The sequence below is a fragment of the Chelonia mydas genome, chromosome 14, assembly GCF_015237465.2.
Source record: "Chelonia mydas isolate rCheMyd1 chromosome 14, rCheMyd1.pri.v2, whole genome shotgun sequence".
In the NCBI taxonomy this organism is placed as follows: domain Eukaryota; kingdom Metazoa; phylum Chordata; order Testudines; family Cheloniidae; genus Chelonia; species Chelonia mydas.
This window is the reverse complement of record NC_051254.2, coordinates 39462763-39475745: the sequence shown is the minus strand read 5'-3', so window position 1 is coordinate 39475745 and position 12983 is coordinate 39462763. Positions and strand designations below refer to the sequence as shown.

Here is a 12983-nt window from a genome sequence, read left to right as displayed (position 1 = left end):
CTGCTCAAAGCAGGACCAATCCCCAACAGTTGCAGGATGACATTGTATAGGCATCATTCATCCAGCTCTGAGATGCAAGTTAGGAGCTGGGTAACAGCCACACAGTGACACTACACAGAGATACTGCTCATCCAGCGCTGAGATGCAGCATCTTCTGGGGTGGGGCAGCTGGGGAAACAGTTGCAGGATGATGTTGCATGGGCATCATTCATCCAGCCCTGAGATGCAATTTGGGAGCTGGGTAACAGCCACACAGTGACGCTGCCCAGAGATACTGCTCATCCAGCGCGGAGATGCAGCCACTTCTGGGGTGGGGCAGCTGGAGGACAGTTGCATAGCAACACTGCGCAGGAATCACTCATCCAGCATGCAGATGCAGCCACTTTTGGGGTGGAAGTCAGCAGCTATTTACCCACCACTAAACGCTGACAATTTAGGACAAGAAGGGATGGGGGAATCCTCCTAAATCCAATGAAAACCACAGGATGAATTCCAGGGACGGCGATACATAATTGCCTCAGCTGGGATCGAGCCAATACAATGCAGTCAATCCAGCCTTGCAAAAAAAGGAACCAGCCACATATTATCTGAAATTAAGCAAAGTAAAAATGCCCCCAACTGAGCCCCCACCCCACTCCCTGCAGCAAAGCCCCCGCCGAGCGCTGCGCTGGGGCATTGGGGTCAGTACTGACTGCCAGGGCAGAGCGCCCCCTGCTGGAGGGAGGGGGAATGACCAGCAGAGGGTCAGGGCTGTGCTGAGTCCCGCCTAGGGGCGGGAGAGTTGGGGGAACCCGAGGGGGCAGGTGCAGGAGGAAGGGGTGTCACGCCCCCCCCCGCCCCATGGTGTACCGCGGCCAGGAAAGCTGGGAAACTACATTTCCCAGAGGCCTTTGCTGCTGCTGCAGCTACGTCAGCTGGGGGCTGGGCTGGGCAGGAAGAGGCTGCAGCTGCTGGTGTCTCCATGTGACTGAGGTCCGGGGGAAACGGGGGAGGGGGCTGGGGGGGAAATAAAAGGGGCTGGCAGGGTACAGCCAGGAAGGGGATCTAGGAGGTAAATAAGGGGGGCTGGAGGAAGGAGGCTGAGGGGGATCTGTGAGAGGGGGCTGGTAGAAGGTCAGGGGGGATCTGGGGAGGGGGCTGGCAGGGGAAGCGATAGGGGTTTGGGGGAAGGGGCTGCCAGGGGAGGAGGAGGAGGGAGCTGGGAGGGGAGAATAGGTCTGGAGGAGGGGACTGGCGGGGAGGGGATCTGGGGAGGGGGCTGGCGGGGAGGGGATCTGGGGAGGGGGCTGGCAGGGGAGGAGAGAATAGGTCTGGAGGAGGGGACTGGTGGGGAGGGGATCTGGGGAGGGGGCTGGCAGGGGAGGGGAGAATAGATCCGGAGGAGGGGGCTGGCAGGGGAGGGGAGAATAGATCCAGAGGAGGGGACTGGCAGAAGACGGGGGTCTGAGGAACGGGTGGCAGGGGAAGAGATAGGAGTCTGGCGGAGGGGGCTGGGAGGGGAGGGGTATATAAGGGCTGGAGATGGAGGATTTTGGAGGGGATGGGGGTTTAACGAGGAGGTGGGAGATGTTTTGTTGGGGTGATCTGGGGGGAGCAGGTCTAGCCCTATAAGGGTTGGGGGAGCAAGAGGGCAGCAGACCCCTCCCCCCCACAATACCAGAATGGGGCCCTGCTGCCCCTCCTGGAAGAATAATAAAGCCCAGAAGCCCCCTGTTTTTGGGGGACAGATCCCAGTTCCGTGTGTGGGGAGTCACTAGAAATGGGGTGGATTGTGAAAGCGCCCCCATCTGGGGTAATTGCTGGAGGCAGCATGTAGCCGGCTGGGGCATGGGCAGCTAACAGCCCCTTAGGGAACTGGCTGCCCCCCCTCAAGTATTTTCCCCCATTCCAGACCCGCCTCCCACCACGATGTCAGCCCAGGTGAAGGATAAAGAGGCTTTCCAGAGGCTCAGCTTCCTCTACCAGGTGAGGCTGGCGCCCCCTAGTGCTGGGATCCCAGTGGGGACGGGGGTTACACCCCTAACAGAGACCCTGGGAGCAATTCCCCCTAGCCCCAGGGCCGTGGGGGGGAGATTTCTGGGGCTCCCTCCAGGTTTCCTGAATAGAGCATGGGGCAAAGAGGATTGGAGTATCTGCCTGTGGGGTGGGGGTTGGGGGGGATTGGAGGAAGATGGGATTGGGGCGACTGGGAGGGAGGGGGGATTGGTAGGGCAAAGGGGTCACGTGGAGCCGGGGAAGATGGGGGGGGGGTGATATGGGACTGGGCGAGGGGAGGTTGGATGGAGATGAGGCTGGGGGAGAGGGGAATCGGTGGGAGGGGGGACTGGTGGGGGGAGATGGGGTTGGGGGATCAGTGGGACTGGGGGAGGAGGATTGGTGGGGCCGGGGGAGGGGAGATCGGTAGGATGACATGGGCGAGGGGGTAATGGTGGGGTGACGTGGGGCTGGGGGGAGATCAATGGGGAAGGGAGTGACGGGGGGCTGGGGAAGGAGGGTTTGGGGGAGACATGGAGCAGGGGGAGATGTGGGGCTGTTTCCCTCACTCTGCATCTCTTTTTTTTTTTTTTTTTTTTTTTTTTTTTCCCCCCCCCTGCCCACTCCTCAGGCGGCTCACTGTGTCCTCGCCCAGAACCCCGAGAACCAGGCGCTGGCCCGATTCTACTGCCATGCCCAGCGCAGCATCAGCCGCAGGCTCGTCCTGAGACAGTGAGTGTCGGGATACGGGGCCTTTCCCCTCTAGGGCGCGCCAGCTCCCATCGGGCCCCAGGGGGCGGGCACTGGGCCATGGGGCCTTTCCTCTCTAGGGGCCCATCTCCCCAGGCCCAGCCCCTGTTTGTGTTTTCCCCCTCAGGGACCCATCGGTGAAGAGAACCATCTGCAAATCCTGCTCCTCCCTCCTGGTCCCTGGCGTCAGCTCCACCGTGCGCCAGAGAAGTGAGTGCCGCCCCCTAGTGGGGAGGGATCAGTACTGCTCTGGGTGGCTGGGAGCCTGAACTCCTGGGTTCTATCCCCAACTCTGGGAGGGGAGTGGGGCATAGTGGTTAGAGCGGGAGCGGGGGCTGGGAGTCGGGACCCTGAGAGGGCCGTGGGGTCAGGTGGCAAAGCCTCTCCCCATGCATGCCTGTCTGTTCCTGGTCCCTGTCTCCCTGCCCTTCTCTTCACCCCTCCCCGCCTCCCCAACCAGGGCACCGCGGCCGGCGTTGGTCAGTCGTACGGTGTCTCTGCTGCGGCCAGACCAAGCGCTTCCCAAGCAACCCAGGGTACAAGCTGTGGGCGGAGCAGCCTGAGGCCCTGCTGGAGAACCAGCCCCAAGCCGGTGAGAGGGGGCAGCATCCAAAGGGTTAACTGGGGCAGTGTGGGGCTGGAGCCCCTGAGGGGAGGAGTGGGGCATCTGGAGGCAAGGCTCAGCAGGGAGGATTGGGTGGGGGGGTTGCTGGGCTCTGGATTGTTTTGTCACTGTGTGGGGAGGGGGCTGGATTGATCTGGGGGGGATCGGAAGGGATTAGTCACAGAGGGGTATGGATTGGGGTGGGGGAAGAGCCGGGATTGGTCTGGGGGGTGAAGCTCGCATCAGTTGGGGGGGGGGGGGGATTGGAGGGAGGAGAAGCTGGGGGGGTTGGTCAGAGCTGGGATTGGTGTGGGGGAAGGGGCTGGGATTGGACCGGGCGGGGGGACTTTCGGGAGGGGATCTGGGGGTGGGGGAGGAGCTGGGGTTGGCCTGTGGGGCAGGATAGCCATGGAGAGGGGATATCAGGTTCAAGAGGGGGAGGGGAGAATTTGGGGACAGGGGAGCAGTGAGAATTTCCTGCATCTCCATTTCGTCTCTTCCCCTCCAGACCAGAAACCTGCAGCCCCCCAAGATCCCCCAAAGGAGCCCTCAGCACAGAAGGCCAAAACCCCCAGTGTGGCCTCCGGTCTCGAGAGCCACCCCACTCCGCAGAGGACCACAGAGGCCGGGACCCGGGTGGGGAAAGGGGGCCCAAGCAGGAGGTAACCCCCGGGGATGGCCGTGAGCAGGGGCCAGTGGCTTAGGGCCTGATCCCAGCCGGGGGCTGGTAAGGACAGGCCTGGAGCAGGTTTTAGGAGACTCCGTTCGTGAGAGAGGTGCCAAGACTGATTTTAAAAGGGGGAGGAAGAGAAACGACCCCCTTGAAACTATCCACTCCTGGGGCACTGGCTGGCTCAGGGGGTGGGGAATGGGGTACGGGATCTTTCCCCTCTGTGGGGCACCAGCTCCCATCTGGCCCCAGGGCGGGAAACTGGCTAGCTCAGGGGGTGGGGAATGAGATATGGGGCCTTTTCCCGTCTAGGGGGCGTCGGTTCTGATTCAGTGGGTTTTTTTGGGGGACCTTGTCTATTTATAAACAAAAACAAATTGTATCTCTGTGTGTATTTTTAGAAGCGCGTTTCCTGCCGCAGGATCTTTTATGGGCTTAAAACAAGCTGGTGGGAGGGGGGACCGTAACGGATGGAACCCCTCTAGGATTACATGTTGGGGAAGGGGGGAATACAGTGGAGGGGACTCCTGGGGGGTGGTTCAAGGACGGAGGGACTATATGGTCCTGGCTAGACTTGATGGGGGGCTGATGGGAGAAACCCTTTACAGTTACCAGTGGGAATACTAGGGACTGGGATGTCCCATGGGAAGCGTTTGCTCCCCTGGATGGTTGGTTGCGGCGCTTCTTGCTTGGCCCCTGCTTCGCTTCCCGGTTTGGGCCATCAGCTGGTTGGGGTGTTACCCGCACAAAATTCTCTGTTACACACTCTAGGGCACCCACCTTTACCCAATTTCTAGGGCTCAAGGTGTAAGCCTCTTAATTTAGGCACCCACACCCACTGTTCCCTCTAAGCTGGGCGCGTGTGTGCACGCACACAGATCCTAAACCCCACGCACACGGTGAAACACCGCGCGCACAAAAATTTGCACAGAAGCACAACAATTTGCACAGAAGAAACTTTTTGCGCGCACGGCCTGTCAAAAATTAGAGGGAACATTGCCCCCACCCTTTCCCAGTTCCTAGGGCTCCAGGTGAAAAGCACCGAACTTTACCCTTCCGTGGGCTCCAGGCTCTACTCCTTCATGGGCTCTGGGCTAACGCCCTTTTCCCGCGGACTCAAAGCAAACACCCTTTCCCTGTGGACTCCGGGCTTAATCTTTTGCAGGTTTACGGGGTCTTTTACCAGTGAAAGAGCCCTGCACAGTAATATCCTACGTAACCTCTATTTATTAACAATCACCAAAAACCAGACTGCACCTACTACACCTGCAGTGCTCACCATTCCCACTAAGACAGATGAACTTTTCTTGATGGCCAGTCAGGATCAGGTCCGTCTGGGGGACCCTAGTTTCTGCACGGTGTCATTGGCAGGGTGTTGAGGTCTGGCAGCTCTGATCTTGGGGCTGTGTCCTGGAGTTGGCTCCCAAAGAACTTTCTGTTGGACCCAGTTTATAGAGTGAAACTCGAGCCCTGCTTAGCTCGACCTTAACCAATCAATATACTAAAATGTTACTAACCAATCCTGACAAAATTCTCTAACCAATCCTACCCCACCACCTTCATTAATTTACACCTAGCAAAATTAATTATACAACAGACAGAAATAACCAAAGAACCAGGCAGAGCTCATCCAGACAAACACTAGGGAAGTGGGGACCATAATGACAAAACAGTAAAGAAAGGAGGATTTCCTAACCACAACTATTGATAAGTGATTTCTTGCCAGACAGAATGCTATCAAACTAAGTTTTCTTTAACCATCTTAAGATCTGTTTCTTTATCTGGTGATAGTGGGGGCCATTAGGACGGGGTGTCCTTCTTAACAGCTGGATATTACATCGTTTTAATGTAATTTAGATGGAATGTGAAGATGTGACTTCCTGCTTCTACGCTGCTCTTTTAATCTGGCTGCAGACGAAAGCTTTAGGCCTTGCAGTATGGCTGCAGCCAAAGGCCTTATCCTTCCAGGGGCTTTTCTCCTTAGGCAGGGCTGGGGTCCTCTCATGTGGCGGTGCTCCTGCCGTGCAGGTGGGAAGCAGAAAGAATGAGAGACAGGATGGAGGGCGGGGGAAGGGGGCAGAAAGCAACAGGACAAGGGAAGGAAAAACCATACAGGATCCTACGTGGCTTTGTGGTGCTGGATGCCTTAGGAACCCTAACACGCGGAGGCGAACACCAGGAGCAAGGCGGCCGGGCTCCCTCTGGGGATGAACATCCCTTAATCTGGTTTGCTGCCGGGGTCCTGGAAGCTGAGATAAGGGGCGACGTCCAGGTGGGGGGGATATATGAGCTGGGGGACGAGAATGATTCTTTTGGTTTTTTCAGTGTCTCTTTTTAAGCAGCCCCCGAAAAAGGAGTACAAGTGGGGGAGAGTTTCTCCTCATTATTTTGGCCACCAATTAAATCCAATTCCGGAAGGCCACATTCGGCAATGGTAACTTTGTTCCCACATTTACTTGTTTGTTAAGTATGACCTCACCACCCTCAGTGGTTTGCATGAGCAGGGCACCTGCTGTCTGGACTGATTCAATTTTTGTCTGGTTTTTCTTGCACCTGTTCCTAACATGGTGTGTTTATTGAAAAACAGCTAGACTTCTGTTTCATGGTTAATTCTCTGCCAAGCAAACCGTCCTAGGTTAGTGTGACCTCTGAAAAACTTTCCCACACTTCTCACAATTAAACTTACAAATGGGGGACATTTTTTAGGTCCAGTGATCACAACAGACCCCAAAGATACTTAAATTTAATTCAAGAAGGTCTCCCAAGGATATGCAGCATGTTGTCCCAAACTCTGCCCTCCTCCTGGAGTGAGGAAGAGAACCCAGGAGTCCTGGCCCCCAGTACCCCCTGCTCTAACCCACTAGCCCCCACTCCCCTCCCAGAGCTGGGGATAGAACCCAGGAGTCCTAGCCCTCAGCACCCCCATTCTAACCCACTAGCCCCCACCTAATTCAGGGTGGTTCAGAGCAGTGTGCTGGCCCTCTTGGTCTGGCCCCCTTGATCCTGCCCTGTGCCCCCCTGGGGATGACAAGTCTCATTTCCATGCAAGCGGCAGATCCATGGCAGGCTGCCTGGTCTGTTTGGCACCCATCCTCTGTCCTGCCCGCAAAGGAGTTTGCTAACCCCTGTCAATACAGCAGGCAGTGGGGTGGGGGAACCCTGCAGCTGGAACCCTGACCCCTCGCATATAAAATGTCCTGTCCCTTCCCCCCAAAGGGGCTTCCCTTCTGGCTCCACCAAAATCCTGCTGTGGGTTGAACTGGCCGTGGGATTTCCCCTTCACCTCCTGTTACCCCTCTGTGCCACCCCAGAGCCAGCTGCATCTCAGGAGCGGCAAGCAAGCCCAAGGCAGCGGTGCCGTGTGGCTGGTCCCCAGCAGCCCCACCCCTGAGGTGGCTGCATTTCACAGTGAGCCTGTGACCCTGCTACCGTACCCCAGAGGTGCTGAACTGGGTCTCTGAGCCTGTGGACCCTGCCCCAGGATCCCTCCAGCCACCTTGAACCTGGGCCCTATGCGTGCACAGCCCAGTGAGCTTGCTGCTGCCAGGGTGAATAAACTCGGGTGGCTGCTCCCTGGCTGGTGCTCTCAGCGCCGGAGACGAGAACCGCTTGGCTCCTGCATCGGCAGATCCCCCCCTCCTTGCGCTGAGTTGGGAGCCACAGAGCCATGCCTGCAGCAGCGAGCCGGGCAGGTGAGTCTGCGTAGCCAGGGGTGAGGAGTGTCCCTCGGGCTCTGCGATGGGCACAGAGTGGTCAAGGGGTGACTGGTGTCAGGGGAGCTGGAATTGGGAACTCGACTGGTAGCTTCCCAGCTAATACCCCTTCCACAGACCCCACCCTGAGAGTTGGGGATGGAACCCAGGAGTCCTGACACCCAGCCCCACTTGGCTCTTACCTCCCAGACCCCACTCCCCTCCCTGAGCTGGGAGAGAACCCAGGAGTCCTGACTCCCAGCCACTGTACCCCCTGCTCTAACTCCTAGACCCCACTGTCCTCACCATGCTAGGGAGAGAACCCAGGAGTCCTGACTCCCAGCCCTGTCTGTTCTAACCCATTAGACCCCACTTCCCTCCCGGAGCTGGGGCTAGAACCCAGGAGTCCTATCAATCAGAGTTCTCTCCCCAGCTCTGGGAGGGGATGGGGTCTAGTGGGTTAGAACAGTGGGAGCTGGGAGCCTGGACTCCTGGATTCTCTCTTCAGCTCCGGGAGGGGGCATGTGGATTTTTGTCCTAGCCTTTTGGCATTTTCCCCTGGCATAAAGGGGCCTCTAGTTGCCTGCAGAGGGAAATGTAGCAGAAGGCAAAGTGATACAGATCTGGGAGCTCAGCAGAGAGCTGGAGCCCGGGGCAGGCTGGTGTTGAGGGGGTGGCTGACCGGAGACGGTGTTTACCAAAGGGGAGCCAGGCTTCCTGCTCGCATGAGGGTTTAAATAGTTAGGGCTGCAGCACAGAAACTCCCCCAAGAGGGGCGAGGCCCCATATCCCATTCCCCACTCCCTGAGCCAGCCATTCCTCCCTGACCTGGGGTTGGATTGGAACCAGCGCCCCCTAGAGGGGATAGGTCCCAGATCCCGTTCCTTGTAGCTCCCTCTGGGGGGGTTTCCCTTCTAGCTGCCACGATGCTGGGACTCCTCCCCGCGTTCCCCTGCCTGCTCCTCCTCTCCCTGCCAGGCCCCAATGACGACGGCACTGCGGTGCTCACCACCAGCGGCCCCATCCGGGGCAAGCGCCTCCCGGCCGGCTCCAGCACAGTGAAGGCCTTCCTGGGCATCCCCTATGCTGAGCCCCACCATGGGGGCCTTGCGCTTCCAGACACCATTTCCCCACCAGCCCTGGAGCCACATCCTGGAGGCCACTGGCTTCGGCAACGCCTGCCTCCAGCCTCTGCTTACTGGTTACCCTGATGCCTATACGTGGACGCCCAAAATGCTGCAGTCTGAGGACTGCCTCTTCCTCAACATCTGGGTGCCCCATCCCCGGCCCCCTGCGCCTTCCCCCATCCTTGTCTGGATCCACAGCGGGGGGTTCTTCATAGGTGCAGCCTCCGTGGAGCTCCAAGACTGCTGCTTCTTCGCCACCACCGAGAACGTGATCGTGGCCTCCATGAACTACCCGGCTGGGGCACTGGGCTTCCTGTCCCTGCCCCCAGCTGACCCGGGGAATGCCGGCCTGTGGGACCAGTGCCTGGTGCTGCACTGGCTGTGGGACAATGGGGCCACCTTCGGTGGGAACCCGGCCTGTTTGATACTCTTCGGCCAGAGCGCCGGGGCCTCCTCGGTCAGCTTCCATCTCTTCTCGCCGGGGAGCCGGCCCCTCTTTGCCCATGCTGGGCTGCAGAGTGGTGCCCCTGCCTCTCCCTGGGCCTGGATTAGCCCAGAAGCGGCCAAGAAGATAGGCCAGGCCCTGGGCCGTGAACCAGGCTGCACCGGTTTCAATGACACTGCCCTGGTGGGCTGCCTGCAGGGGAAGGAGCTGGGAGACTTTGGGAAATGCATTATGTCCATGCCTGGGTCTGTGCCGACCGTCGACGGGGATTTCCTTCCCGATGAGCCACCAAGACTCTTGGAGGCTGGGCACAGCCAGCCTATACCCCTCCTGGCCGGCGTCACGGCTAACGAAGGCTCCTACATAATCATTGGTGCCCATAACTTCACCAGGGTGAACGCCAGCCACATGAGCTAGGCGGAGCTGCTGGAGGTGCTGAGGGTGACAATGCTGGGGCTGCCATGGGAGGCCGTCCAGGCGGTGGCACAGTGGTACAGCCAGGAGAGGCAGGGCCCGGCGTGGTACCACCGCACCCTGGCTCACGTTGTCAGTGACTTATCATGTGGTGTGCCCCATAGCCAAGATGGCTGGGCAGATGGCAGAGGCCGGCGGTCCCGTGTACGTCTACAGCTTCACCCGCCACCCCAGAGGCTTGTCTTCCCCCAAATGGATGGGGGTGCCGCATGGCTCTGAGGTGCCCTACCTGTTCGGGATGCTGGCGTCCATGGAGGGAGCCAACCACACGCACACGGAGGCCGAGGTGGTGCTGAGCCGCAGGATGATGCGCTACTGGGCAGAGCGGCAAAGAGTCATAGATATTAAGGTCAGAAGGGACCATTATGACCATCTAATCTGACCTCCTGCACAACGCAGGCCACAGAATCTCATCCACCCACTCCTGCAATAAACCTCTCACCTATGTCTGAGCTATTGAAGTCCTCAAATCATGGTTTAAAGACTTCAAGGAGCAGAGAATCCTCCAGCAAACCCATGTTCAAATTTGGTGTCCCCAGGGCAGGTGGAATCCAGTCCTACCAGTAATAGAGTCAGTTATTACTAGATCATGACACCCCTGTTTAGACTATTGCTTTTTCCCCAACCCCCTACAGCTAGCACTCTAAATAAAACAACAAAGCTCCCCTCTGAAATCAGACAGTGCCTTGGTCCTAACTAGTCAACCTGGGCCCGTTGACTCCCAGGTTAGGGTGAGCCATGCTCCCCAATCTCTAACATCCACTGGTTCTCAGCCTTGCCACCCTATTCATGTCCCTGCGCTCACATAGCCAGTGCAAGACAGATTGTGAGCATGGAAGCTGGGGAAATCCCCAATTGTGCAGCTGGGGGGTACTGCATGATGCTTGGGATGTCTATGCAAATTACACCCGCCAGCTGGTCCTGAGCCCCTCCCACTTCCCCATTGGCACCAGAGAACTGTATTTCAGATCAGCCTGGCAGCTGGCATGAGAGTGGCCACCATTTCCCCACTTCACCACCAGAGGGCAGCCTGCGACTTCAGCCCCGTGAAGAAACATGTGGAGAGGTGGCCATTTTGGAAGAGGGCAAAACTGGATTGTTTGACTCTTGATCCTTCCTAGTTCGTGGGAAGCTCAGTGAGACCTGGCTGGAGACTGTGGGTAGTTGGGTATGTCCCTGTCCCTCTCTGCTGCCGCCTGCTGGAGTGAAGGACCCCTGGTCGGGGCATCCTCCTGTCTGCCTCCTTGTTGCTGGAATTCATTCCCTTTCCCCCCATGTTGACCAATTGATGCATTTCCCCCCAGGAACCCCATAGGGACAGGAGGCAGCAGGGAACAGTGGCCTCTTTACAATGCCATGGAGAAGAATTTTTTCTATATCGGAATGGAGCCATCCCACGTGGAGGGGATGTCGCTCGCCCGGCTCTGTGGCTTCTTGACACCACTGGTCCCAGATTATCAGCAGCTCAAGGGTGCGTGTCACAATTTGGGGCACAATCCGGAGCAGTGAGGGGCTGTGTCACCCTGTAACCCTGAGCGCCTGAGCCAGCCATTCTCCCCAGCCTGGGGATGGATTGGAGCCGGTGCCCCCCAGAGGGAAAAGGATCCCATAATATGCTCCCATGAGCCAGTTCCCACTTTCCATAGATATGGGGGATATTCTGGCCTCCAGGCAAAACCTGGGGGGAGCCCTCCCATCCCAGGGCCTCTAGAACTCACATGCCATGGGCTGCCGCCTGACTCTAGGCCTGGCTTTTTAGTGATGGGACAGTAACCCCCCATGCCTCTCTCTTGTTACGAATTACACCTGAGAGGACACGCACACAACTGCTGCGAATTATACCTGGTAGGACACGCACACAAATGCTACGAATTACACCTGGTAGGACACGCACACAAAAGCTGCGAATTATACCTGATAGGACACGCACAGTTCGAATCTAGGCTGAGGCACATAAACAAAGTCCACAACTGCAGAGTTCCCAAAAGACACTAAGTTTATTACGCTCGAGGGTGGTGCCCCCCTGCTAGCCAGGAGGGGACCCTGAATGCAGATTATACAAAGGTTATATACTTTTTAGCAAAGCATGTTGCCCTCGTGCATCGGAAACGTTAGCCAATAAACAAACCCTTGTCTTATCTACCACCTATCCCTGCTTGGTGCATTCCTCGTGCTATACCAGTATGTTAATTACACAGCATGGTCCTAAAGCCATGCATCAGTAACCTTTATTATCAGGATGGGAGGCCTCACATCAAGGCCAAGAGACAGGGAGTTAGAGACTGAAAAAAACCAGATACTGGGAGTCAAGGCAGGCTGGAGACAAGGAGGAGGATTTTCACAGGGATTCAGTATCTAAGGATCACTCCTCCTGGTGTATGATGTGCTGGCATTTAAACAAAGGTGGGCCCCAAACCAAAATGGAGTCACACTTGCTAACTTTTCCTTAACACTCTTAGCCCAGCCCAAAGGACCCTCTGAACCAGCAGGGGAGAGGGAACCTCCGGAGGACTGAGCACCATGGAGAAACACAGGCTCTGCAGCAGGAAAAGCCCAGACCCCCTCCTCCATCTCAGCTATGGGAGTTAGGCCCAGATTCTCTTGGGCATTTAGGTGCCGAATGGGAGTTCGCTGCCTAAACAGCTTTGAGGATCTTGGCCTAACTCTCGCAGCTGGGTGTCCGTAACATTTTTGTTGTAGTAATGCTGGGCAGCTACTAGATGGAGACAAGAGCCGGCACACTCATCCCTCTTCCTAGCGTCTCTACAGTGATACCTTTATGTGCAGTATATAAACAGGCCACTAGAGGTCACTGTGGAGGGGGAGCGGTCCCCTGGTCAACAGTGGCGCTAAAGGAGGGTTGCGACTGCATTTTCAAATCCCTGCTTGCCAGTGCATCAAGGTAATAGCCAAAGTTAGCTGGCTCAAAGCCTTCCTTTGTCAGTGTAATAAATTTGACTACAACAGTGGTAACTCATTGCTGCTTTACCAGTGCATTAACGGCATTAGCTCACAACACTCAGCTAATTTTCTTTTTCACAAGTGAAGCTCGTTACAGGTTTTATTCAAAACAAATCCAAGCATAACATAAGGGGTCAGCCCAATGGTCCAGCTAGCCCAGTATCCTGTCTTCGGACAGTGGCTGGCACCAGATGTTTCCGAAGGAATGACAGAACAGGGCAATTATTGAGTGATCCATCCCCTGTTGGCCAGTCCCACCATCTGGCAGTCAGAGGTTTAGGGGCAC

The 12983-nt window shown here is 57.1% G+C and overlaps 1 protein-coding gene and 1 pseudogene across 3 annotated transcripts; both read left to right on the top strand.

The window, feature by feature from the left end:
- Nucleotides 1-893: 893 nt before the first annotated feature.
- On the top strand, nucleotides 894-4847 carry RPP21 (ribonuclease P/MRP subunit p21). Of its 3 annotated transcripts, none has more exons than XM_037913711.2 (6): nucleotides 894-972; nucleotides 1892-1965; nucleotides 2606-2706; nucleotides 2852-2934; nucleotides 3185-3316; nucleotides 3837-4847. In XM_037913711.2, exons 2-6 carry the CDS (start codon nucleotides 1909-1911, stop codon nucleotides 3992-3994), a joined length of 531 nt encoding a protein of 176 aa, XP_037769639.1. In that variant the 5' UTR covers nucleotides 894-972; nucleotides 1892-1908; the 3' UTR covers nucleotides 3995-4847. The 3 variants fall into 3 exon arrangements, with proteins under 3 accessions (XP_037769639.1, XP_037769640.1, XP_043384251.1); XM_037913712.2 differs by having other exon boundaries at nucleotides 962-1051; XM_043528316.1 differs by lacking the exon at nucleotides 894-972 and adding an exon at nucleotides 1082-1106.
- A 779-nt stretch (nucleotides 4848-5626) lies between these two features.
- LOC102940775 lies at nucleotides 5627-11583 on the top strand (annotated as a pseudogene).
- Nucleotides 11584-12983: the final 1400 nt, after the last annotated feature.